This window comes from Bradysia coprophila, chromosome IV (genome assembly GCF_014529535.1).
Source record: "Bradysia coprophila strain Holo2 chromosome IV, BU_Bcop_v1, whole genome shotgun sequence".
Lineage (NCBI taxonomy): Eukaryota > Metazoa > Arthropoda > Insecta > Diptera > Sciaridae > Bradysia > Bradysia coprophila.
This window is the reverse complement of record NC_050738.1, coordinates 565,876-593,766: the sequence shown is the minus strand read 5'-3', so window position 1 is coordinate 593,766 and position 27,891 is coordinate 565,876. Positions and strand designations below refer to the sequence as shown.

Here is a 27,891-nt window from a genome sequence, read left to right as displayed (position 1 = left end):
GTGTTGCATGAAGGTTTTGATCAAGGTTCTGAAAGAACAGGTTAAGACACTTACGAAGGCGGGTGAAACACAAATCTTGACAATTCAGACATGTATATTGTTCGAAAAGTTAACTTGAAAACAATTTTTTTTTGTTAAGTTGAAATCGTCATATAAAATTTTCCAAATCTAGTTGGCACTACAGGAAAATTTTGATCACACCGCCTTCGTGAGCAACTCGAAAGTGTCTTAACCTGTTCTTTCAGAACCTTGGACCTCAGAACCTCAGAAAAATATCAGTTCGGGGCGTAGCCGAGGTTGACAAAACATCTTGTGCGACAAAAACCAACATATACAACACAAGCTGCATACAACTGTCTACGTTAATCAGTACCTCACAAAAATCTGACTACTTTTATAGAGTGTTATGATGAAAAATAAAGAGTTATTTTTTGACAACTACTGAAAGGCAAGTTATAATAAACTGGTCTTCGGTCTTCTCACTCACATCTCGTAATATAACATGCTGAAAGAGAAGCAAATACTTTGACAAGTATCCCAAGGCAAGTTATAATTTAATGGTCTTCGGTTTTCTCGCTCTGACCATAACACTCTGTAGGTATTGTTCCAAGTAACAGTAAACACGAATTTTCACTGGCCGAACGAGCACAATTTCATCAATAGAGATCGGTTCTCATATAAATTTTGATTAGGTTACATCTCTATGGATGAAATTTGACAATTCTAATGGCTTTGGAACAAAACTATTGTTTCAAGCAGTGAAAATCCATTTTTTCACGCATTTTTGACTACTGAGTTACGTATAGACTTGTTACGTCGTGGCTCACATTTAAATGCACCGATAATGCAACACAGAATCAAGTTAGAGCAGTATAATAACACTCAGAGTGTGAAAGAGAGCTGATGACATACCACCAAAATGGCGTTTTGACAAAAATGCCACTGGAAAATCGTACACAAATGATAATGTAAATAAACACCTGAAAACTAGTTTCACAAATTGAGTAGTTTTTGCAATCCAAAAAGAAGTTATAATTGTTTTTGTGGTATACACTCGTTATTCGTCTGTTGCAGTGCAATGTGAGTAGAAGTCAATTTCGATTTTAAGATAGTGTGATATGCATTCCATAGAAAGCGAATAGGATTCATTGAGTTTACAAAATTTAAATGCCAAAACAAATAACAAACCAGAGGATGGTAACATGTAAGGACATTCTTTTGCTTTGTAGCTATGTTCATTGTGACAAGTTTGAAAATATTTTGTTAGTGAAATGTGTTTTAATAATGAAATGTGCAATATGACCTCGACATTGACAGTTTGAACAGTCATCCATCGAACAACATTTTACCACTGATCCACGTCAATTAAAAGAAATGAAGCTGTTGTTGATGCAGCTTATTGAAATTTCATTGCAATGAGTCAACGATATACAAAGTAATAAAAGTGGTGTCTGAACCCGTTGATGATTGGAGAAAACTCTCTAAATTCCATTAAAATGAATTTCGACAATTTACCATAAATTTCGTCATTTCAATTTGTTATGTGTGTGGTTAGTGGTATGCATTTACTTGTTGCATACTTGGCTGCCAGTCATTGTCGTTAACGTAATTTAAGTTTCCTGGAAGACCTGTTTGTGTAATTCTCAAGAATTTCCTTCTTCATTTTCATTTCTGTCTTTGGACGTAAACTGTTCAATCAGCTGACAGCATTTCTCGAAAACTGAGTCTTCTCAAAACCGAAATTTCTTTCAGATGTCCACCAATCGAAATAAATCAACTGGTTTGACATTTCTGTGGATTCCCGGTAAGAAGAAACATCAACACAAAGGTCGTTACGATACGACAAACAAAGGAAACATGCATCCGTCACACCAACAAAAGAAAATGGAACCATGGTCTCTGGGTGGTTCGAAAGCTCATGCTGATATGATAAAAACTGAGTAAGTAGAGAGAGAAACAGGAATGCATGAGGTGTTCGAGAATCAGTAGATGGAATTTCTTTAGGGATATTATATTTGACCGATAAATTAATTCAAAACTACCGATAAAAAATAATAAATGACCGATAAACTCGCTACCGATAAAAAATAATAAATTACCGATAGCGAAATTCACAAGTACCGATACAAATATTCAAAACTACCGATAACTTTTTACCGATAAAAAGTACTTAAATACCGATAAACTGGTCGTTTTATCGATCATTTATCATTTTCTATCGGTAGTTTATTACTTTCTATCGGTAGTTCATTATTTTCTATCGGCAGCTCATTATTTTCTATCGGTAATTCACAATTTTCTATCAGTACTTTTATTTTTTCTATCGGCAGTTTATAATACTTAACGTTAATGGTCAATTGTTGTTTTCGATCGGAAAACTGTGGAAAAATGGGGGTACGCAAGCGTTTTTGGGAGCTAGAGGTTGGTTCTTAAATTTTGGGATGACAGCTGATTCCTCTGGCACTTCGTAACTTCCATCGGATTTTTTTATGGATTCGGGATATTCTCGACATGAGTGAGGTGTTCCAGGGTTGGTTCCTAAATTTTGGGACGACAGATGATTCCTCTGAAACTTCCTAACTTCCATCGGACTTTTTGATGGATTTGGGTTATTTTCGACATGAGTGAGGTGTTCCAAGGTTGGTTCCTAAATTTTGGGATGACAGATGATTCCTCTAGTACTTCCTAAAATTCATCGGATTTTTTATGTATTTGGGTTATTTTCGATCTAAGTAAGGTGTTCCAAGATTGGTTTCTAGATTTTGGGAGTCAGACTTTTGATGTTGTCGAAATGACATACTTACAAAAGAGGTGATATCAGCCAAAAAAAACCTAAAGGGTAAATGTGACGCAAGTCCTTTATTTTACTTACAAAATAACTGATATCGATGAGGGTGACGCATTGTGCGCCGTACGCAAACGTTTTATCAACAAAAAATTGCCACAAAAAATGTATGATAGAAAATTTTACAAAAAGAAGTTTGCGTTACAAGTGCAGATGTTGAGAAACCTATTGTTAGGGAAATAGTTAAAAAATGTACTGAAAAAATTTAAAAAACCGAATCATCTGCCACTTGTGACGCAAACTTCTTTTTGTAAAATTTTCTTTCTCAAATTTTTTGTGTCAATTTTTTGTTGATAAAACTTTTGCGTACGGCGCACAATGATATCTGTCATTTTGTAAGTAAGATAAAGGACTTGCGTCACATTTACCCTTTATGGGGTTTTTTGACTGATAATAAACTACACATAGAAAATAACGAATTACCGATAGAAAGTAATAAACTACCGATAAAAAGTAATGAATGATAGTTAGAAAGTAATAAACTACCGATAGTAAATGATAAATGATCGATAAAACGACCAGTTTATCGGTACTTTAGTACTTTTTATCGGTAAAAAGTTATCGGTAGTTTTGAATATTTTCATCGGTACTTGTGAATTTGTCTATCGATCATTTATTATTTTCTATCGGTACCGTATTTATCGGTCATTTATTATTTTTTATCGGTAGTTTTGAATTAATTTATCGGTCGTTTATTAGTATCCATTTCTTTATGCGTCTCTGTTTGATTGTTGTTTCATATTGGCCATAATGGCTAACAACATCTTCCTTCGTTGAGCCAAAGTTATGGGGACAAACACTTCAGGGAAGATTAATTTGTCTTTCGTGAAACTTACTGTTGAGTCTGTGGAGAGGTGGGCCGTTGGAATACTTAAGCTTTGAGTACCAATCTTAGTCGATTCGCCTGAAAAAATGAAACTGGAAAAGCCAGGTGACGAATGGTAGTTATCCTGTTAAATAGCTTCACAAAAAAGTGTGCCGAAACTACTGAAAGTACTGAGCTGCGTATGAACTACAGCTTAAGTCAAGAAATTATATTTTCTCGATTCATTCCCTTTAGTGAGTTCACCAGTTCACCGATGAGGTTCCTATGAGGTGACAGGTTCCTTAAAAAAATCGTATGAAAATTTCAGGTTATCTGAAACCAGACCACCGCACAGGTTTGAATCAAACGAGGTTCAGATTGTTTTTAGCTTCCCCAAAAGAATCCTCGAAATTAGTTGCAGGTACGACGTCTTATTGCATTAACACCAATGATCAACGGTCTTAAATTGTGAACAGATCTTTACGTTGTTCATGCTCAATTAGCGTCAAAACAACAATAATTGTTTAGCACTTTGTTATCACAGAAAAAGAATTCAGCGAACCATTTTCAATTTTTTTGATCAGAGTGTTTGTAGCATACGATTAGTTGATTTAGATTGATTACCATACCGAGTAACAACATTTGTTGCGTTTTTTTATTAAAAAAAATCTTAAATTTTCTTTATGCCACAAGATGTTTTTCATCAAATACGGACCTCGCGGGTGAGACTAGTGCTATTGCCAAAGTGTTGCGTTTTAATTGGGAGACTCAACTTACATCATCAATTACTTGTTATTTTACAGTGACATTCTTGGTGAATCCAGTGGTCTGACGTCTATGGTTCCGTCGTCAATTGGTGCAGCAGGAGCGTCAGCCGTGAGTATTTTCAATTATTTCCATTCATCTGTTGTGTTCCTTTGTCCTTGACGTCACTCCATTCATTGTCTCTGTCTCTAAATTGCATAGACTCTAGCACATTCGTCACACCCGAACGGCGATGCACCTAGCGAATCTGTAGATTTAGAACTTGAGCACGATTTGCACAATGCATCGACATTACTGGCAAGTGAAAAACGGAACGGCGTTCGAAAGAAGTTAAGCGAACATGATATTTGGTGCGATTTGTTTAATGGGTGACAGTGAAGCTTTGCTTTTTTGGGGATTCGAGAGCAAAAGGTGTTGCAAACACAGTTGGGATGTTTCAGTGACACACAATGCTAAAACATTCTGTATCGATACCTACATTTAATCGCTACATGACGTCATCAATAATGCCTTACCTCTGTCTTTCGTTAAATAGCCCATCGGTTAAATGCAATATCCCCCCAAACTCTCAAAATCGTCGAGAAAGAAATTCATTTTTCACTCGTATTTATATTGTGCGGCGACGAATGCCTTTATCACAGTGCACAGCAAATTAACCCAGCAAGATTCCAAGGTCCACAATTGTAATCTTAGATTGGCATTGTCAACCAATCCTAAATTATGTCTGTCTCCGATCAGGTTCAAATCGACCTGATTTTGTTCGGCTTGACCTGAGCCTGATCTTTAGCTGTACCGTAAGTCTGCTGCAAATTCAAAATGAAACGCACAACAACCATATCAACGACCGCGTTTTATTTGGTCAAATCGCTTTATTGTCATATTAGAATGCGTTGAAATTCATTTTTTAATCCTTTGGTTCATCCATCGATTCATCGAAAATTCAAATTCTGAAGGGCAATTTCGACGTGAATTAAGGTTTCAATCTGAGCCTGTTTTGTATCAAGTTTTCTTGACTTTGGGTTCAATCTGAATTTAAAATTTCTGTAGAAGAAAACGTAAGGCTTTGGTATATCGAGAGTTCACAAGCCGGGGCGAAGCTTATGCCATCAAATTGTTGCGCTACCAACGAAAAATGTTTGTTTCAAAACTTTTATTGTGGAACGCTAGAACTGCTTTAAGGAGGGTAGGCCTAGTATACATATATTTCCACTTACAACATAAAAAGAGCAAGCTGGAGTCGATCGATGTCAAGAAAATCAGCGATAAAGAGCAAAAGTATAATTAAAAATTTTGACACGTCAACCAACTCGACTCGAAACTCCACCCACAGAACCCGTTTCAACCAACTTGCAACATAAGAATTTATTTTATTATTCTGACTAGTATAGCGTTTGCATCTTGAGCCGAGGGCGAGGGATTTAACAGAACGAGTCCAAATATCAATTCCCACCAGAAGTCGTTGGTAGCGCTCAAAAACAAAAGTGCTGGCATAATTGTTTCCGAGGGAAGAAAAGAGGAAATTACAGCAATTTCGTTCGAGGTGGAACTTTTTTCATTTCTCCCAGAGGTGACACCACGTTTTTCATGCGTGCGTGTTGTGTTTTGCCGTTTTTCTCCACGAAACAAAAACATCTATTCGCCATACCATTTTCGAAAACATAAACAAAGTGACAGTTCGAATGAGAAAAGCTCTATTTTCTCCCCACGGGAAAGAAAGTGCTGCACTTTTCTTACTAGAAATATCATTCGACCAGTCGTCAAGAAAACATAATTTTCTCATGGCCTATTGAGGGGAGAAAGTAAGGCGAAACACAATGCGAGCAGGGAAACTCTTTTTACTTGCAGCACCTTGCGAAAATGAAATTTTTGCAACGGGCGAACCGTTGTCACTTGCGATAATTTTCATTTTCGGAGGGCTTCGCAAGTAAAACACCTTATGTAATTGTTTGGATATTGTTATTTTGCCACGGGGGATAATAGCCATCACCTTCGGCTCTGGATAAAAACCTCACTATCGCAAAAATAAACATCTCCAAACAGGGATGTAATGTACTACTAACGTCTTAGGAACTTTAATGGTTGTTACTAATATCCCGTTAAGAGTGATATCGCCAAAACTTGAACCAATTTTGGTGAAAATGAATACCATGGTTCGGCGATCCGGGCAAGCTACAGCTCGTTTGAATCGTCTTTCAATTCTGAGAAATAGGGATCTTTTACTTTTTCTGTTAGTTTCCCATTTTCGGAGTGAGCACGTGAAAGTAATAGCATGTCAATTGGTCGTGAAAACAGTTTTTCGGTGATAGCTCGAGATAGAAATCTTTCTAAAATGTGAAATGTTGTAGGAATATAGGCCTCTGGCAGACCTTCAAAACGAGTATAATCATCGGTAAGGACAGCCACCCGTTCTGGACTTATGACTCAAAAAATGGTGAATGTTTGGACAGTGCTGCTCGCTTGCAACAGAACTTTTCCGCGGAACTGACTATAGGGTGTTGTAGCTGGACTTACCCTCTTTCGTTCCACGTATAATACACCCCAGAAAAATTGTGTTGCGAGCCACAAAGTTAGTCGAAGTAAAATGCCGCTCCAGTAGACCCATATTTTTCAGTGTTTTCAACTTGTTTTTGGTCTTCAAACAGGCTGGAGAGATGGGAATGAAATAAACTAAATCAAAATTACATGTTTAGCTCGAAATAGTTTTGAACCGAGCGATCATGGGCCTTGAAGATGTTGCTTTCCTCCTACTTCGTAGTAGGTGGAAAACCTCATTTCTTTAACTTCACAAAATGAACAGAAACTCAATTTTTTGCTACGAATATAGGTTTATTATCAAGCAAAGATGCGCATCGTTCATTTACAGTCAATAAATGGTCAACCAAGATGTAATTTGTACTTCATAAGAGGTCACAACCGTTCCCAGCTATGGAAAATGTGTAAAAAATCCAGTTTTTTGACACAAAAAATTGTTTTAAGAATACATAGCTTAAGACCTTAACTAAAAGCAGTTAAAATCTCCACAGAAAAAAGTATGTTTGTGAAAAAACTGGATTTTTTACACATTTTCCATAGCTGGGAACGGTTGTGACCTCTTGTGAAGTACAAATTACATCTTGGTTGACCATTTATTGACTGTAAATGAACGATGCGCACCTCTGCTTGATAATAAACCTATATTCGTAGCAAAAAATTGAGTTTCTGTTCATTTTGTGAAGTTAAAGAAATGAGGTTTTCCACCTACTACGAAGTAGGAGGAAAGCAACATCTTCAAGGCCCATGATCGCTCGGTTCAAAACTATTTCGAGCTAAACATGTAATTTTGATTTAGTTTATTTCATTCCCATCTCTCCAGCCTGTTTGAAGACCAAAAACAAGTTGAAAACACTGAAAAATATGGGTCTACTGGAGCGGCATTTTACTTCGACTAACTTTGTGGCTCGCAACACAATTTTTCTGGGGTGTATTATACGTGGAACGAAAGAGGGTAAGTCCAGCTACAACACCCTATAGTCAGTTCCGCGGAAAAGTTCTGTTGCAAGCCAGCAGCACTGTCCAAACATTCACCATTTTTTGAGTCATAAGTCCAGAACGGGTGGCTGTACTTACCGATGATTATACTCGTTTTGAAGGTCTGCCAGAGGCCTATATTCCTACAACATTTCACATTTTAGAAAGATTTATATCTCGAGCTATCACCGAAAAACTGTTTTCACGACCAATTGACATGCTATTACTTTCACGTGCTCACTCCGAAAATGGGAAACTAACAGAAAAAGTAAAAGATCCCTATTTCTCAGAATTGAAAGACGATTCAAACGAGCTATAGCTTGCCCGAATCGCTGAGCCGTTGTTTTGAAATTGGTTCAAGTTTTGGCGATATCACTCTTAATAAATGTTAAAAAAGCGTCAAACTTTAGTTTAACGGATTGTCCAAGCCTTGATTCTGTGTTCTGTGTCTCACTCTGTGTTCTCATTCTTTAAAAAATGGTTGGGTCAACAAACATCAGTCACTTAAATTCACAATAATAATTAAATGTTTAAGCTTAGCTTCCCATCCATGATAAAACACTAAACACGAACAACCCACTAAACCCACTAAAAAATGCGCAGCACCTGCACCATATAAAACCATTCATAAAACATCAAAAGCAAAAACAAAACCTTTTTTTTTCGTTACTCACACATTTCAGACTAATTTGGTGGATTTGAATCTTTACCATGCTAAATCATATTCATGCGATGATTTGCCTAACATACCATGGGACAATGTACAGCACTGCTCCAGAAATGTATCAATAAATTTGTCTCAATTACAGAATTTGGATTCCATCGAACGTTTCGACGATCACAATAGTGATGATGTCGATGCAACGAAATTGTCGTATTTAGATTTGCCAAAAGTGCCATTCCATGGTGGCGATGGTGTTAGTGGTACCGATCAGGTACGTCACAGTGATAAGGGAACGAAAAAGAATGACGAAGATGATTGCACAGTTAAATGTCTTTATTATACACTCATGTGCTGCGAATGTACGATTTCGTAGACACAAATATATTATTGAAGTCGTGGTAGAAGTCGTCCAAACACGAAATTATATTAAAGGAAAGGAAAACGAAAATGTGGAAATTTGCACATTTTGTTAAGTACAAAAAGATTCGATCAAAAAATTACAATTGAAACTCAAAGTAAAGAATCTTATCACATTGCTGATTGGCTCATTAAATTTATCAGAAAATTTTACTGTAAATAAATAACAGATAATCCTCCTGTTTATCAAGCACCCTGGGCTCTACCTGCAACAAAGGATATATTTTTTTTAAATTGATGTAAAATCCGATTGACATTCTCCTATGTATTCTGGCGTTCAACCTCTAATAAAGGTCACCTCTTTGACACGACATCTTCAAATCATACAGGAATCACGTACAGTAAGAGTGAGGCAATACATCCAGACTTTCGTTTGCGTTTACTATATTCGCTCACGCTTGATAACCTTATGCCTCCGATGTACAAACATTCCATTGGTGTTTTGCATGTCAGATAACCGACGGTTAGCCAAAAAAAAAAATCGGAATTTTCGTTTAGTGAAAGTGTTCGACTTGTTAAAATAGAGTTTCCGTTGAGTTACTGTTGCATGTACCAATTACGGAATACATGATGTCACAAAGATAAATCTTTTAATTTAGCACAATATACTGTCTCACCGAGGCATATTTTACAGAAGTTGTTCTTTGCATCACTTATTCTCAATGAAAACAACTCTCAAACTATTTACACTATCCTAATCAGACAGTGAGTACCTCCTACTTAAACTAAGGAAGTAACAGATTTAATCGTATTGTGTCGATACGCTTGCCGTTTGTTAAAGATTAAAGGAATACATCACGAAACAGTATTTTGGTGGAGGAGAAGAAACGGAACACTATACTGTTTAGCCCACGTAAAAAATCCTACTTTTGTAGCTAGCCTGTTACTGCTGTTTCTCTGATTTCTCTCTTTCCGAAGGCTATTTCAAATGGCAAATGCGAGAAATCAGAGAAACCAAGAAGAACAGCTTAGATATGAAAGTGGGACTTTTTACGTGTGCAAAACAGTATTAAAGTTTTACAAAAAAAACCTGCTGGTTATAGCATAGCATTAAGCATTTATCATTTCGTTTAGATTGTAAGTTTATCTCTAATTTGCCAACATTCCATGGGAATAATTTTTAATTTGATTTATCAACCACCTCGTTGTTTGATATTATATTCAATGCGCGATCGAATCAATCGATAAATTGATTATTGATATAGCAGCTGAACTTAAGATCTGAAACAGAATTCCATTTTATTTTATTCAAATTGTAAGCATTGTATTGAACCGAAATAAAAATCCGTATTTTATTCATAAAAACTGACTTGTTTCTGGGGAGTGATCTGTCGACAAAGTCATTTCGGTTTTCCTGACTGCTGAAACTATTCAAAGCGAAACAATTTTTCTAAATTTATGCTATTGCAGCCAATGGAAGGAAATAGCGGGAAAATAGATGGAAATCGTGCGCCAATAGTCACCAATAACAAATAGATGGGACAAGATTTGCTCGCGTAGGTTCCCCCTCGAACTTCACTTAACTAAATTTCCCGAGTTTTACTAAGTTTCAACATCGCTCCACAAAATAGAATTTGGTTATTAAGAGAGGGAAGTTTGAAGGAAACTTAGGTGTCCACTCCACTCAACAAAAAGTACTCCGTGAGAGAGCAAACTGTCAAGTAAACAAAGAAAAAATTGAAAAAATTCAATTTTGTCTCTCACACGGAGTACTTTTTTGGTAAGAAGAAAGTAAGCATTAAAGACATTCTTTCCCGGAAATAGCCAGCGTTTCTGTAGCTGCTTTCGACTGCAGTGTATCCAGCTACTGTATTTTCTTATTAAAAGAAATTACGTGAATTAATGAGAACAGTCACTGTTGTATACCCTCTCATATCTTCTTTGTCCACAAGGGCTTTGTCGAGCCAGTCTCACTCTGGTTGGCTGACATACTTTTAAGATTAATTGTAATTAGTAAGTATCTGTGAGCCTATGTAACTCACAACCGAATTGCCGTCAAATGAAATGGTGTAGAGGAGGTCATGCGGGTTCGTTTTATCTATAAAAGTGTTGCATCAAACACGAGGTCAGTTGATACTATTCAGCAGCGCGTCTTTACAATAATTGTGGTACACTAGATGAACGACATTAAATCACCGTAGATTGTAAACTTTGGTTTAACGTGGCGTCTCAAACAAAGCAGATGAAATATTGGAGATCACGACAGATTTCTTTGATCCGATTCGTTGAAGTGATTCCAATTCTAAAAGTGAAAGCCATCAGGTTCAGTTCGGACAAATAAAACCTTCGTCATCTAATCGATTAATAAATTTTTAATAAAACAGAATTTAGCGTCTTCAGAACAAAACGATAGAGATACGATCGTCATAAAGTCAATGTACAAATTGCATCACATAAAATCATCCAAACTGGCTGGCAATTAGTACTCAAACGCTGACGAAAATCTTTTTGCAATACAAAACATAGGCAATAACCACCCATAACGACGCATTCCACATATTCTCCAGCAACAAAACAAAATGTGTATTCATTGGACCAATACGCCAATGCCACGGTAGCATATGGTGAAACACTTCGTGGCCGACGTACATAATAATCGCATTCATTCCAGCATACACTAACGGCGTACCCGACCATAAGTTCCTCACATCAATGACAATGTAAAAAATGGTGAGCAGAACAAAGGCCAACGAAGACGTTCCGAACACAAACGACAGCGACCAGAGATTCTTGTTAATCGGAATGATGCCATCGTCCTGCGAAAATCCACACAAAATTCCGCTTAGTAGTCCCAACACGAGACTCCACAGCAAAAATCTGCGGCATCGTGCCTTCCATTCGGTGAACACCATTAATGTTGTGCCGCACTGAAGTCCAATGAAAACTTGCAAAAAAGTGGTCAAACAGCCGAAAAGTCCTTCTGGATCAAATGGAGTCGCATCGTACGTAGAACGCGCTGTTGGACGTTGATAAATGTGCTTCTCCCCTAAAATCATCCGATCAATATAACCTGTCGCTCCTCCAATGCAATGTGTATGCTTTGCTGAGTCTTGTTTGCCACCAGGACCGAGGTAGCCCCTAGAAGTAATTATCCATTGTTATTTCATTCGGGATTCACTTTCGTGTAAAATATTATACCTCGGACATCCGGGAACATCCAGGCCGAACACCAATACTAGGTGAATGCAGGTTATGCATGAAATTGCTATCCATTGAAATGTGAGCAGGTAAATGTCGTACAGAGCGCGTTTCAATTTTCCCTACAAAACAGGTTAAACACTGTAGTAAAGACAGTCAAACGCTTCGAGCTAACTCTATCTTTACATTTGGCAAAGTCATTGGTCTCAAGCATAGGACGTGTATCGTTGCCACAACAAAATAGGCGATGCCAAACCGCTGCAACACGCCCATGATACGAATCTCTTCAATATGAGGACCTTTCGCTGTGTTCAAACATAGTCCGATTAGAAACAGCTTGATGGAACGCTACGATAGATCGAAGTTTTGGGTAGAAAATAATAAAAGCAACACCCCAGAGTGAGGTTTCTTCAACTTACGACAAAGATAGTCAAAATAATTTCCTTCTTGTTCGTATTCCTTGCAATCTGCGATTTAATCGAAATGGGAATGCAGACGCCCATTATCCATAGGAACCATGGAAATACCAGATCAGCTACGTGCAGTCCATTCCAGGTTGAATGCTTAATAAATCGAAAATGTTAAGTGAAAGATTTGCTTGGCAAAGGCATTGTCACATAGTGCCTTACCTCCATCCACCAATAATGTCCACCGCCACTATTCACAAAGATCATCAGAACAATCGCTGCTCTGAAATTTTTAACATTTTTTAAGAAATGAAATCGAAATGCTCGGGCACTCTAGTATGAATACCCTCTAAACGTGTCCAGACTACGAAGTCTCGGCTTTGCCGTTTTCGGTTTTTCCTCATCCGATTCTGGATTTGTTTCCGGCGAAGTTGTCTGCCTGGATCTCTGATTGCGCGTGTAATAACGATTACTACCGTAGATGATTAAAAGGGCAAAAGCTAAGATCAATAGGGCGTAGAGTAGAGCTGAAAAGTTCAACCGAAAATTGAATTTCCGATGGAGAACAAATTTCATTCGGAAAACGTACACAAGTACACATTAACCGGCTGCAATGTCACTTCATAATTGCAGTTCTCGTCGGTGATGTCTATGTTATAGACCCCGAACATTCCAACATCGTTCGGAATAATTGAGCAAAACGATGTCCTAAATGGGCGAAGGTAATTAATAATTTGGATGATCCCTACAGAAGATCAAGTCAAAACTTACACATTATTGAAGGCATACGGTCCCAGGTCTTTATCAAAAAACTTCCAAGCAACCTGTCTAGCTGCGTCGAATTTCATCAAAGCGTGACTGTGTGGTGCGATGTCACGACTTCGCGTGAACGGACACTGTTTCCGGATGGAAGAAATACAACTGAATGCATGAAATTCCACGGAAAAAGTCACACTTACTCTGACACAGTCTTCCGATAGTGAGTACATCCATAGTCGATGGGATAGATGCGAAGATATGTTTAGAAAGGCTTGATCAACGGATAATTTGTCGAGATTCACTCCGGGTAACGTGTGGCCGTTTTGTTCCCACATTGTAACGAAATGGTAAGTAAAGTCAATTCGAAATTCTTGTTGTTCTGAAAATATTTATTGAAGTGTGTGTATCAGTCCGCTACTGCATTGATTCGATTGAATAAGTTCAACGACTGTTACAGTACAGCTCGGCTGAAGGAATGTTGACTTTCAAAAAGTTGTCACGACAATACTAAAAATTTTGGTCAACTCAAGCAATAAACCTCAATTTCAATTGCTCCTCTTGTTGTAGTCAAAATAAATAAACGAAAAAAAATCAGGTTTTCGATACCATTCACGGCTATATTGGACTTAACGTTGCTATATTTACTTGTTCAATTCATGTCACGATATCTTATCTCTGATTTTATGCTATTCGAAACAATTGCAGCTTAATTTATCGTTAAACAAAGAACTTGTTTGTATACAACGTATTTGACCGAATCTCTGGCTGAAATACTAACTAAATTCACGGTCGGAATGAGATTTGGTCAGATGGAAATTTTTGACCATTGTTTAGGTTGCACAAAAGTAGAACAAATCGAACGGGTCACATCAGGTCGAACTACAAAGGGTCTTGCGACATAATTTTCTCATAAAAAATCTCATATCGACGTGATGGCTTTGACCGCAAAAAAAAAGTTGTTTCTGATCACTTTTAACATCAATTTGCGGCCTTCGACAAATTTAATGCAAATTTCGTTTGCACTATCTGCGATAGTAAATAAATCATCGATTTAGCACAGCATCGTCGATACTTTTCAATGAAAACGTTTCGGACTCAAAACGAGAATTTAGACTTTCTACTGTTAAATGTAGCTACACGTACCTCAACTGGTCCAATATCACTGCGATAAAAACATTATTTTTCCTCCGAAATCACAAGTTGAAGTGAAGATTCACTTTTTTTTTGCACAAAATCATTTATCAGCAACTATGTTCCATGTATGAACTGAGCACGCAAAAATAAACACATCAGGCCCGTATCAACATTGAATGAACACAGTGTTCAGTTGAGTGGTATTAAGTAAGCTATCCGTATAATTACTTCATCATTGACTTGCAGCAGCAACTCTTCAATTCAATGAAATGTCGATGTCATTCATTGTTGTTAAAATATCAAAATTTCCATTTTCCTCTCTTCGTTTTTCGGAGACAAAATTATGAATTAAACCAACACTTACGTAACTCATTATTGTGAATGGATGTGTGCGTATGCGTGAATGTATAAAACAAACTCAGTTTTCATTTCGAATTTCACGGAAATTTTCTTTTGTTAGTTTGAGTATAGTTGGTAGGTTTCCTGCGATCTAGAAGAAGAAACGGGTGGACACTTGATATGTGATTGTCCCAAATTTCTTCAACTAAGACGCAGGATGCTCGGAGACTACGAGGTGGTTCCTTCGGAAATTGCTGCAATAGGACCTGACATCTTAGACAGGTTCCTATCGGCAACAGGAAGGCTGCCATGATTTACATGATGACCGGGAAACAGATCTGTGTTTCGAGATCTTAAATGATCGTCCCAAACTGATAAATCTATAGTTGGTAGGTTATTGAAAAATGTTGGGAAAATAGAAGAAGAAAGTTCTTTGCTGTTTATCGATTATTTCTTTAAATCCTTCGCATATGACTTTCAAAGGAATTGATTTTGATGAAGTCTTGTTTCCTTTTCCATTTCTTAATTTGCACAACAATATGGAACTTGAAGTTGTGTTGCATTTAGGGCAGACATTCGTCCTACAAAGTTGGTAGATCTATTAGGTTTTCACAATGAATCTTTCATGGCTATTAATAAAATAAAACGCAAGACCCCATGACTCCTTTCTATGCCATTAAAGCGCAACGTAAGTTAAACAAGAACAGACAATTTGGATAAGACTAAGTAAGTGACTGAGTTCATTCAAATCTTCGAGTAGTTCGTAGTGCAAGTTTTCATAGTAAGTCCATTGAACTACATGGCTTTTCATTCATGCCATGGATAACCCTTTTAATCAATACAATTATATTCGCCGGTGTGTATAGAATCATAAAAGTTAGTATCAGTATTGGTGTTGTTGTTAGAAACGGCATTGGATAATGTATACAAAAACACTGCAATCTTCCAAACACTTTCATATGATTTGTTGAAAGAGTGTGGGTGCTCGTGTAAGTATTGACGGTGTTGACTTTGTGTCACTACATAATATTTTTGACGTGAGACTACATGCCACAAGTCACAATACAAGTACTTTCAGTAACAACTTGTAGCTTGAATTAAAACGCGAAAAATGATTTCGTGTTGTTGAATAACCGTAAATATTAAGAATTAGAAAGTTAATTTTGTTTTTAGTTCTGGGGCAGTAACTGTCCTTCTACCTTAAAGTCATATAGACCATTTTAATAATAGCGAAGTCTTGAAAGTGCCGCAAATTTAATCTGACCGTAAGAAGCGATTTTGTGATTGTAAATACACGTCTTTTTATATGGTATTTAAGTACAGGTATCAAATGACAATCAACGAGAGAGATAATTTACGTTCTAATTATTAAGCTGTCGCGCCAGTCGGATATGTGGGATTAGTCAGTGTCTTGTGTCGTAACATAGTGTGATATTGAGAAAAGGAATAGTTTTATCGATGGTCTAAGTCTTGATACCACACCACTGTCTTGACATATTTTATGATGAGACTGCAAAAGCTGCAAAAGGATCATCAATTCATTACATAATTTTCGCGAATACTGGCTTGCATGCTGACCTCTCTATGTAAACAACTATGGACAAAACGGAATGAGATTCGTGTTGTGAATAAGTCGTTCTCTCTATTCAATGCAGTGAGACTTTGTCCTAGGTTTTTCATGGACTTTGCTTTGTCGAACCTTATTGAGTTTAAAATGAATTCTCACCTGTTCGATATTTAGTCGGTGGTTAGACATAGCTCCATCTTATTTCAACGGATTCGGAGAGGGTCGCCTTACACCAAGAGCCAACAGCATTGAAGAATTGAAATTTCTTTCTTCTCCTTACCAACATTCCATGCAATATGAATCCATTATTCAAGTGGTTTGTACTTGAAACGCAATCTCACAATTCACAATGTTTGGCTGTGTTTAATCTTCAATTGCCTCATCAACATCTTATCTAAGTCTGTTGTATAGACTATTGCCAATTCTTTCGCATTCGCTAAAACAATAGACCAATTAAGAAGAGCGAAAATTCTTGATTGTTATTAACAATTTGTTAATGTCTTTGCTTGTGTGTTATAACGTTTAATTTACATTTTTGCACATTTTCATCACATTTTGTTGCCAAAATAAAGTCTCAAAAACACCATCGGGGAACTTTGACAATCAGTCACGAACTCAAAAAATATTTTTTAAACTTGATCTTTTTTGTAAAATAATCTATGAAGTGTGGAGATAAGATAACCATATAGACCCAACATTTTATGTATACTGAATCCACCGTAAAAAATCGATATATGTGACGAAGACCATAAACGACAAAATTTTTAAAAATCGATTTGGCGGCAGCACAAAATCAAAGTTTGAAAATTTTTTTTCTTTCATAAAATGATCAGATGGACCAGCTGAGTAGAATTCAGGCTGAACTAAGACATTTTATCAAAACCGCTACACCCTAATGAATATATGTGGCTTCATGACTGGGAATGGATCCCATTTTACAGATCAACACAAAATGCTTTTTTCACCTGTTACAGACGGAAAGCATATGATTAGTATTATTATCGGGTCTGTTACTTCCATCGATCAAAGTATTTTAAATCGGTTGATTTCAAATCTTGTACTTCAATTGTTTTAACATACATTTTACTATATAACGGACCACATTACCTAGAGCTTGTCATTATTTCTGTCGTCGTTATCTATAACAGATGAATAGCCGTATGTGACATATTTGTACTGTTTGTTCGGTCTTACATACCAGGATCGAGAATGTACTTAACTGGTGACGAACAAAAAGCGATGTGTTAGGGAACAACGCTAATCTACTTTAAAACTGAATCTTAGCTACCCATAGGAACACTAGTTACGGCCTATCCACCTGCAAAAGACTCTTTGTGTCTCATTTCGATTAAATATGAAACACTTGTTGTCACGTAAAAGACTGTAAGACAGTAAGACTGTACATCTAATCACTCCATCGATGACTAAATAATGAATCGGCTGAAATGAAATCAATTGATCATTCTCTCGGTTCTCGAATTTATGGGTTTTTTGTTGATTGTTTATTTTCGGAATGACGCCAAAGTCTATAAAACTTGGAGTATGTTAGAAAATGAGATAATTATCGCGCAAAAATTGGCTATTGGTCTCTATACAGACTATGCGGCCAACAGACTTTTTCTTTTTGCTTAGTCGTTGCCTCAGTGGCACTCTTATCTCTACTGAAATGAAAAAGCATTTTGTCACTCCTTCAGTATCAACTAAATTGTCACGTAAGCCATCGGGGCACTGTCGGTTTTGAGCATCTGAATGATATTTTAGACAAACTCAACATGTTCTCCGAACAATCTTTCCCAAGGATCTTTTACAATCGTGGTCATTATTATCGAATGAGTGCAAGATTAGATATTAGTTATCAAATGTTACTCAATTCGCTTAAGAACCGCCAGTAACGTCTTAGGTACGTTAGAAACGTCGTCGATTAGGTTGGGAACGGAGACACCGATTTCGGTAATTTTCTTTCTTCTTTTTTAGTGATTGTTAAAATCAACTCTTATTGTCCCTTGATTTACCTCGATAGCTGTAGGGCTTGTCTATCGAATTTGTAGTTAAATTACTAGAGGAATTTGTATTTTTGAGCTGCTCAATTAACGTTTCGTAGCTTGTATAGTCCCTCCAGCTTCATTCATCAATCGATCACCTGACCTTAACTGCTACTTTCATATTTTCAGACTCAACAATGTGTCCACTATTTTCTCAATACGTTCTGGTCATCCTATTCATTGGACCCATATTCCTGCTATGTTCAGCGTTTACTGCTTCGTTTGACCCGAGTTCGATAACCGTTCAGATGCACACAACGCAGACGGTGAATCTGACACTCGAAGGCCTACCCGAATTATCAACTGGATCGTATGTACACATCGGTAGCTCAGACAACCAAATAGCCGAAGTATCAAAACAAATACAAATATCCGAAATAAACGCTGGTCGGTGGAGTGGCAGCTTTGATGTGCATGGTGTGTTTTTAGGATCGACATCTGCCTTTGTGGAGCTGATCCGTCCAAATGTCGATCCTGAACGAGCTGATAGTAGGATGTCGTTGACCATTATAAGAGAATCGCGGGCAATTGACCATGCATTTACTGGAAGTGTGATCGTATTGGTAGCTCTTCTCTATATAAATTTCGGAGCGGCATTGGATTTGACTAAGTTAAGAGGAATCATAACCAGGCCCATTGGACCAGCTATTGGTTTTTGTGGACAATTTATTGTGATGCCATTAGTGAGATATAGCCAATGACTCCTCTCGAATTCATGTAATTTTCGCAATTCTCTTTTGATCGATTCAGCTCGGTTTCGGTCTCGCCTATTTGCTATTCCCGAACAGGCCCGATTTGCAACTGGGACTATTCTTCACGGGTTGTTCGCCGGCTGGCGGTGCATCGAACATATGGACGGTTATTTTGGGTGGAAATATGGATCTGTCGGTGACAATGACTTCGATCAGTACGATAGCTGCGTTTGGCATGATGCCATTGTGGATATTCACGCTGGGAAGAGTGATCTTCGATCAGGCCGAGTTGGACGTTCCTTATGCGAGTTTGGCTCAGTATGTTGCTGCGTTAGTTATACCGTTGGCTGTTGGATTACTGATTCAGCGATATTTACCACGAGTGTGCAAAATATTGGTGCGAATTCTGAAGCCATTGTCGATTTTGTTGATTTTGTTCATTGTGATATTTGCCATTGTGACGAATCTTTATCTGTTCGAATTGTTTTCGTGGCAGGTGAGTGAATGCCGTGTTTGTGCGTGTTATACCGATCTTAATTTACAACGCATATTTCCTTTAGATTCTTGTCGCTGGCCTTGGTCTTCCATGGATCGGATATGTTGCTGGATATTTGGCGGCGGGAGTATTTGGGCAGAATCATAAGGATCGCCTGGCAATTGGCCTAGAAACTGGCATTCAGAACACAGGCATTTCCATATTTTTGCTGCGTTTATCCTTACCACAACCAGCGGCTGATTTAACGACTGTCGTTCCTGTGGCCGTAGCTATTATGACACCGGTTCCTCTGCTCATCTTCTACATTGCCCTAAGGATACATCAGTGGTAAGGATTGCACCTTTTCACTATGGAAAAGTCATTCTATTACAATCGATTCGATTTTGTTTAAAGTATGGCGAAGGACAAACACGAGACGCTCATCAGCGAAACAGATGTCACCGGAAGCATTGAAAATGGAAAAGACTCCGCTGTTGTGAGTGATGAACCTAATCAATACGATGCTGAAACCAACAAAGACCGATAAATCCACTCTTGTAGTCATAAGTTTCATTCATTAATTTTTTTTTACATTTGAATTTAAAAGAGGAGTAAAGTTTACAGGTGAAGAGAAGATGTAAAAATTAACGAAAAGTCTGGTTGTCATTGTTTAGATAATATTGTCTTTGATTTGTAGATTTTAAAAATTGCTGTAATCTCAAAAAAGGTTTTTAGATTAGGGTATTTTTACAGATATACAATTCTCAAATTAAATTTTTGTTTTTCGTGAAACTTGTATGTGCTGTGCAGTACAATACAGATAGTATTGTGAATTAAATTCATTTTCACTAAACATTTTCCCAATTTTTTATTTTCTATCTTTCCACTATTCTCTCGAAATGAGCCGACTTCATAGGCGAGGTAAGAGATCGCAATACAAACAAAGAAGTTTACTTCCCGGAAAATAGTAAAAATTTTCCACTGACAATAAAACTATAAATTTATTTCCTGCTCATACATTTCCGATTGGTGTGTTCGACGAAGACCTTCCAGGAAAAAAAATTACGAAAAAGTGTGACAGGAATATCTTTGCAAGTTTAATTATCTGTTTTGTAAGAGTTGCTATTTTTGAGTAATTTTAGAGGATGTCCGTTAAAGATTTCCGTATTTTGGTGGTGGTGGTTTGGTTATCCAAAATCGTCCGAAATTGAAGTGTCAAAATTTAGGATTTAATCCTGTTGCAGTTGAATGAACTTTAATGAAATATGTGGAGGCCCCCAACAAGCTCCTGGATTTTCAACCGCACCATTTGGTGCAGCGGATGCCATTGCACCTACAGCTCCAGAGACAGTGGAAAAAAAGAAAGCTGATGGAGACTCTTTGAAGTTGCAAAATTGAGATTTTCGGAAGGTCGTCTATGTCGGAAATAATGCGAAACACATTTTCTAATTGGGCCTATAGGAGTGCCATTGGCTATGTCTGATATGAATAAAAAAGGAATTTTTGAAAGCGATCTCTACTAGAGCAACTACTCACGGCAAAATACTGTTGCATCGGGTGCAATCTTTGTAACGTAATAGATTGTAATAGATCGCATAGATTGTTCTCATAAATTGTTTTTTTTTTTATTCGTAGCACTCATGGCCGGGATTTGTAATATCCATAGAGTTACGAAGTACGTTGATATCCAAAATATGGAAAATGCATCAACATGTTTGAAAACCATTCAACCGCAACGTGAATAACTTTAATTCATAGACTCACACCAACGCACTGACAGTGCTTTGCTCACACCCTTTTTCAATGTATAACTTGCCTTCTGTGGTGATTAAAAAATAGCAACTCCATGTAATGCAGGTTTAGTCTGTGAGTGACCTCTATGGTCAGTAAATATAGTCTCAATCAACGCACTGTCTGACTTGACAGTGCTATCCATGCAATTACAAACGTTTTCAAATAAATATTATTGAAGTTTCGACTTATTTAGCTTAAAAATATAGAATATGATCGTGGCGCCACATTTGGTGCACTTGATCCTATGACTTCGCGTGTGACTTCTCTTAGAAAAAGTCTTTTTTTTACACAGAATCCCATCGCTTTCATAAAGAAATAAAAGTTTAAGACACACACGAAAGCTTGCATGTTGTAATACTTGCTGCCCATTTAGCTGTAAGTGTAGTAAAAAAAAACAGAAATGATTGAAACACTTTTCGATAGATTTCTACATTAGAGTCATACTCGTCGCACTCAAGAATCGAGAATATTGAACTACCCCCAAGAACAGTTATGAACAGAACTATTTTCACATTTACAAGGCTATGGTAACAGTCGGCTCAGTTGCAAACGCTATTAAAGTTTAGCTGTTCCATTGTTCTTCAGTCAGTTTTTGACTCATCAACACAACTCGTTTGCATAAGGATCTACACGTTTGGAAATGATGTCGCTGAATACCTTTAGTATCGCCGCTCTTCATGCAAATGCCATAAATTTTGTCATAACAGGACTAATTATCGGCAAATCTAACGTATCGAAATTTGAGAAAATTGAACGACAGGATCAACCTTCTTTGCGCGGCGTCATAAAGTTTTTAATTCGCGATAATTGCGACCATTTCATCAACGTCACGGTGTGGGGAACCTACCAATTTGTAGCCGAATATAATTCTCATTTTACAATTGGTCACGTCATCAATGTTATACGAAGTAAAGTTTCATTTGTCCGTCATGACGATACATTCAATCCAATAACATCGTCACCGCTAGAACTGACAATTAACGAAGGTTTTGGTTCGATTGAATTCTTCGATGGCGACGTCGCTGAAAAGGTCAAATTGTTACGAGTTCCACTCAAATCACCGGATCTGGCCCTGAATTTGGCCGATATTGCATCAACATCTGATGATGCGGGCGGTCTAGTCGATTTGTTTGTTTTGGTGGCCAAACTGAGACCGACGAGACAAATTGCAGGTAAATTAGTACGGGATGTAGTGGTTGTAGATCAAACCGTCCCCGGAATGTACTTGACCATTTGGAACGAAGCCTGGAACATAAGGTTTGATCTATGCAAAATATGGTCTTTCTAGGCTAAATCCTGATCATCCGACATCCCCATTCATTTCCAGATCGGACTCATGGAACGAAATGTCTACGGTGCTGCACCTTATCAACATCGGCTACAAATATTCAGGTTTTCACAAATCCATCGTCTTGGCCACTCTGTCTAGAACAATTATTATTGTCGATCCGGACTGCGAACGGTCAAAATCGCTGAAAGAATATGGACAGAGCTCTGCTTTGATTTTAACCGAATTAGACTACTGCGAGCCGGACCTTTCTACCATAAAGACCGTGATGTCGATTCAACAAATTTTGAATCGACTAAATGATTCATCGGGTGACTCAGTGTTCTACAGTTTGACCTATGCTATGGTAACGCAAATGGACATAGATGGTTGGTCGCCGTTCTATTCGAGACGATGGTAAGACTTAAACAATTTCCATCACCGTTCTATAAGTGCCTCTTATGATCTAACCTATTTCTCAACACAGCATTCACTGTAATTGCCGAATCAAGATCAAAGACACCAGCTGTGAAAAAGAGGACTGTTCGTTGTTCTTTGCCGAGAGCCCATTAGACGAGCATTACATCAGTTACTTCAATATTCCCGTTCATTTGACCGACCACACCGGTACACTCCAATGTCGTTTGGTTGGAGATGCAGCCGAACGAATTTTCGGCTGTTCACTAACGGATTATCTGAAACTGTCAGACTCGCAACGCACTTCCATTAAATGGAAATTTTTGATGGAGCGATGCACTGTGAAATTGGCGATCAAGCGGAAGACAGCCTTGCGTTTCAATACGCAAATCACCATTGTCGACCTGAAAGTGGCTAATCCAGCAGAGGTGCTAGAAAAGATTCTAGTTTATTGAATAATTGAAGTGGTGCGACAGTTTTGCTGACCAGAGGAGACTGAGCAAGGTATTTTTTTTTGTATTTTTTACATTTGAAGTAGAATCACGATTTTGAATACATTTTGTTATGTAAAACGTAGATTAACCGAGTTCGAGACATATTTTCGTCACGGCAGAGTAAAAGTAAACCTGGCAGGAGCGGTTCATTATGGAAACGTCAAATGAGGGACCTAATCCTTTGTATGAAAATGAACTCAAATGAACACTGACATAAGTTGAAAAATTTAATTCGCAAAAAACATAGGCCTACTAGATTATTCAGGTCCCTAGTCAAACAAGCGCTCCTGCCTGGGTTACTTTTACTCTGCCGTGTTTTCGTTCAAGACTTTCAACCAAACAAAGTTCTCTATATATCATACATCCCTTCATACTCGCTTCGCTAGACCCATCTAAATTATAGTCTCCACAGTTATTCGTCCGTTATGAATCGAGTTGACAAAAAATTCGATGGTTTCGGTTCGGGCACAGCTCTGCTACTAGCGTAGCGGAAAGGTGAAGATTGTGGGTTCGTCTCCTACCCTGGCACCAATCTTTCATTTCAAATTACACCTTCACGATCACTCTACATTCCAAATTCACATCATAACACTCGAAATTTCTCACATTAAAAGACTTTCCTCATGTGTGCTGCAATAGTCCGTTGCTAAAGCGCAACGATAAAAATACCGAAAAATTCTAATAGTAGCAATGCTATGGCTCCGGCTATGGCCGGAAATGCAACAAAATCATTAAAAGGCTGTTTTTCCTGATCACTGCTAATCTCTCAACTTTCCCACACCAAACATGAATTGATCCTTGAAGTGTAGATTTAAGACTCACGTCCTCTACCTAAACCATTCCGTCCACAAGCACATGCGTGTAGGAAAGGTGGAAAGGTGAGATCAGTAGTAAAATGGGATAATATTTTTAAGGTTTTTTTGTATTTCGGATGCATAGGAACTGTTAGAAGTCCATCGAAGTAGTAACAAAATGTATTTTGCAACTGCCCAGCCCATACATAAGTGTAGAATACAAGCCAATAATACCTTTACCCCGAAGGTAAATGCAATTAATTAACTTTCTGATGACCCAGACTTATGGAGAAATTTCCATAAGAAAAGTGCGTGTTCTCGTTCAAGCCACACATACGTCGAGTATTAAAAAAAAAAGATCTTGGCTTCAAGGGTCCAATACCATTCTAGGCACATACAAAAAAGTGCACTGGGGGCAGATACTCATGCCGTTCGTAACTTGACAGTTCTTATGGGATTTCATACATGCGACTGTCAAGTTACGATAATTCGAGAATCGTCGCCCTGGAAAATGCGTCCGATTTTGGTAGACTATTTTTCAGAAGAAATCCTCAGTATAAAGCGGCAGTGTAAATTTCTATTCGAGGTCAATTTACCTATTGATCATTTTATGTCGTGAGTATTCATAAGACTACAGGAGTCTTAGGACTATAGTGTTGGCTACTAGCCAATGGCTAGGACTAATATCTGGAAAGAATTGATGCGACCTTCGAAGTGCCATAACTCTCAAAAAGCTACTTTGGTACACTCAAAGGTCTCGATGTCGTATTAATCATTCATAAATCATCACTATAATGATGAACTGCAAATTTACGAGAATGTAGTAGCTCGATCGATGGTTCTGCATTCTAGATGCATTTTTGAATTCGATGGATGGATATCATTTTCTAAAATCCGCAGTACAATCTCCTATACAGATTCAACGACATTCGCTCGAAGATTGATCAAAAATTCAGTGGTTTTGAGAGTTGGATAACAGTACAACTACCATTCAAATCACAGACCTTTCAGAGCGCTTTTGACTTTAAAAATCTGGATATTTCAACGCTTTTTCATTGATAAAATTTTTTATTTTTTGTTAACCTAAATGACTTGATCACAGCACAACTCCAAAAAAACGCACCATCGTTACCCTCATCGTTAGGTTGGTACAATCGCCACTTTCCCGACTTTAGGATGAAAAATGTGATTGCTTTGTATGAAGCCTCCATTTTTATAGCAAAATTCGATGAATGTTGCCCACTTCTCATCCTTTCCTAATGTGTGCGGATCACCAATTACGACCAGAAGATTAATCGCACGCGTTAACATAACATTCATTCTCTGAAATGAGGTCCATAAAAAATGGTTTGAGAAGAACGGAACAGTGAAATGAAAGTTGCTCACCTGTGGATCACTGACAAATTTTCCCACATAACGTTGATTCGACTGAACGGTTGACACAATAATCACTTTTCGTTCTTGTCCCTGAAATGTTTCCGATGTTCCAACTGTGATGTCATTGAAATTGTTCTCTCTGCATGCCTGTCTGATCATCTTGCATTGCAATCGATAGGGTGACACTACTCCAATATCCGAAAGTTTGATTTTATCGGAATTTGTCGTCTGAATTATGCCAATGAATTTTAGCACAACGTCCACCTCATCGGTGTTATACGAACTGGAAAGTTGCGTAGAATTTTTGATTGAAAATGATTTTAGTCTTAAAGTGAATTTCACCTTGTGTCGTTGTCAGTCTTTTGACAAAATCCCTGCACTGACTGGAAAATTACTGGAAATTTCGGATTAAGATGCGGAAACGTATCGCTCAGGTCAATGACATCTGGTGATGCTTTGGCTTCCAAAAGTCCGTCGTAAAACAAATGATTGGGAACGTGCAGAATGGCTGGATGTGAACGATAATTTTTAACCAGATGCGTAATGTAATCGGAATTAAACTGTCCCGTCTCAGTATCACGTCCGTACAGCGGATACTTAAACAATTGCTCCAACCAAGACACACTGAATCCCAATTTCGTTGCCCACTCAGATTTCGTAACAGCATCCAGTTGCTTTGGATCCCCAGCTAGGACAATATTTGCATGCACTTCACTTACCGATGTGCACAATCCAGCAATTGGCACAAGAGCCATTGTCTCCGGTGTACTGGCGCATTCGTCAATTATTACATACGAGAAATGATGTGGATTGCAGTGTGCTCTGGTTAAGCATCCCGCCGTCGACAATGTACAAATGACCACTCGATACCGGTACAAACGGTCTAATGGTGGAAAGTCGATGTTTCCACGATAGAAGTTACTAATAGCAAGCACTGCACTAGAAGCGTTCGTAGGTCGTTGAGTCATTGCATACATCCGAAATAATTCATTTGGACTCAGGTACTGACATAAACGTTCAGCGATTTCATCACAAGCAGCGTTCGATTGAGCACAAACCAAAATATGCTTCGTGCTGCCTTTGAGGATGTTTAAAATTGCCGCAACTATCGTCTTGGTTTTCCCCGTGCCAGCCGGCCCGTATAAAATGTATGGAAGTGGATGATAATTGCCCGATGAAATTTTCTCCACTGCCTGCATTTGCTCTTCATTTAAACTGTTATTGAGTTCATTTCCACATAGCATTGCCGATTCACGAAGCTCATTTTCTGGTGGATTTTTTTCCTGCGTCGAATATTTTGGATTTTCAATCAGAATTTCGAAAAGTTTGTGGCTTCGAATAAAGTCCAGGGCCTTGTGTTGCACTTGAAATGGAATTCTATTGATTTCGAATTTGATGTCGTAGAAAGTATCTTCGTTGAACCGTTCCACTCCGTCGTATAACGAAACGTAAATTTGGTCATTGTCTCTTCCCGATATTGATCCACTGATTTCCTGTGCATCACCCGTTGAATGCAAAACAAAACGACCAAGCAGACCATTGTCAATCGCAATACCTAGACTCTCCATTGTCGACTGAAACGAATATTTTCAAGATTTATATTTCGAATAGAAAACCGGTCAATAAGGCCAACACCTCAAACAAAAATTCGTTCCAATTGACTGGTTGGACTTTTACTCCTTTCAAATTGAATTTCTCCACCACCTGTTGTTCGTGGAACTCTTCAAAGTAAATCATTGTCCTAAATGCTTCGTTGTAGGTGTTTTTACCGGTTCTTGTCAGTGATGTGTCTTCAGCCCATCGACTAGAAGTTCAATCAAAATTATTTTTAGAATTTCTTTTCTCAATGATTTTGTACCTTATTCGATCTAGGAATTTTTGCGATGGTTCCCTATTCAACGCAACACTAACAACCTTATCGGGAATCGGATAGTCTGCCAACTTGCCCATTTTAAAATAATCTCGCCCGTCTCCGGAGTCAATACTTTCCAAGCTATCATTGTTTACCGGCCACGATGTGAACACACGCAAATCAATTTTTTTGATTACATGAAAACATCGACGATGATGAAGAATGAATTGATTAAAGATGTTATGGACCATTCTTGAGTGAGTATTCCCATACTAAGTCAGCATGATGAAATAACGTAACTGATTGTGCAAACGATTGTTTATGTTTACAAACCGACCAT

General features: G+C 37.9%; 5 protein-coding genes across 15 annotated transcripts; 3 read left to right on the top strand and 2 right to left on the bottom strand.

The window, feature by feature from the left end:
* Positions 1-880: 880 nt before the first annotated feature.
* On the top strand, positions 881-10,308 carry LOC119066599. Of its 7 annotated transcripts, none has more exons than XM_037169156.1 (5): positions 882-1,204; positions 1,753-1,940; positions 4,454-4,526; positions 4,617-4,745; positions 8,606-10,308. In XM_037169156.1, the coding sequence occupies exons 2-5, from the start codon at positions 1,753-1,755 to the stop codon at positions 8,957-8,959; spliced, it is 744 nt and encodes a 247-aa protein (XP_037025051.1). In that variant the 5' UTR covers positions 882-1,204; the 3' UTR covers positions 8,960-10,308. The 7 variants fall into 7 exon arrangements, with proteins under 7 accessions (XP_037025054.1, XP_037025051.1, XP_037025050.1 ...); XM_037169155.1 differs by having other exon boundaries at positions 883-1,080; XM_037169158.1 differs by having other exon boundaries at positions 884-1,080; positions 8,732-10,308.
* Positions 1,513-27,891, bottom strand: LOC119066563 (putative helicase mov-10-B.1). The gene is made up of 7 exons (XM_037169111.1): positions 27,558-27,891; positions 27,335-27,503; positions 26,042-27,273; positions 25,709-25,982; positions 25,463-25,645; positions 17,873-17,880; positions 1,513-1,525 (listed from the first exon to the last, which is right to left on the bottom strand). The coding sequence occupies exons 1-5, from the start codon at positions 27,800-27,802 to the stop codon at positions 25,463-25,465; spliced, it is 2,103 nt and encodes a 700-aa protein (XP_037025006.1). The 5' UTR covers positions 27,803-27,891; the 3' UTR covers positions 1,513-1,525; positions 17,873-17,880.
* LOC119066567 (heparan-alpha-glucosaminide N-acetyltransferase) lies at positions 11,298-14,729 on the bottom strand. Its single transcript, XM_037169114.1, has 10 exons — positions 14,451-14,729; positions 13,508-13,686; positions 13,320-13,444; positions 13,138-13,256; positions 12,895-13,075; positions 12,771-12,831; positions 12,561-12,704; positions 12,328-12,489; positions 12,142-12,263; positions 11,298-12,081 (listed from the first exon to the last, which is right to left on the bottom strand). The coding sequence occupies exons 2-10, from the start codon at positions 13,640-13,642 to the stop codon at positions 11,430-11,432; spliced, it is 1,701 nt and encodes a 566-aa protein (XP_037025009.1). The 5' UTR covers positions 13,643-13,686; positions 14,451-14,729; the 3' UTR covers positions 11,298-11,429.
* LOC119066579 (ileal sodium/bile acid cotransporter-like) lies at positions 15,841-20,413 on the top strand. Of its 4 annotated transcripts, none has more exons than XM_037169134.1 (5): positions 15,841-16,045; positions 18,519-19,072; positions 19,140-19,577; positions 19,642-19,904; positions 19,971-20,413. In XM_037169134.1, exons 2-5 carry the CDS (start codon positions 18,527-18,529, stop codon positions 20,101-20,103), a joined length of 1,380 nt encoding a protein of 459 aa, XP_037025029.1. In that variant the 5' UTR covers positions 15,841-16,045; positions 18,519-18,526; the 3' UTR covers positions 20,104-20,413. The 4 variants fall into 4 exon arrangements, with proteins under 4 accessions (XP_037025029.1, XP_037025028.1, XP_037025031.1 ...); XM_037169133.1 differs by having other exon boundaries at positions 15,849-16,045; positions 19,975-20,257; XM_037169136.1 differs by having other exon boundaries at positions 15,851-16,103.
* Positions 21,937-23,567, top strand: LOC119066577 (protein hold'em). 2 transcript variants are annotated; one of them, XM_037169130.1, is made up of 3 exons: positions 21,937-22,616; positions 22,678-23,034; positions 23,105-23,567. In XM_037169130.1, the coding sequence occupies exons 1-3, from the start codon at positions 21,991-21,993 to the stop codon at positions 23,487-23,489; spliced, it is 1,368 nt and encodes a 455-aa protein (XP_037025025.1). In that variant the 5' UTR covers positions 21,937-21,990; the 3' UTR covers positions 23,490-23,567. The 2 variants fall into 2 exon arrangements, with proteins under 2 accessions (XP_037025025.1, XP_037025026.1); XM_037169131.1 differs by having other exon boundaries at positions 21,939-22,607; positions 23,105-23,562.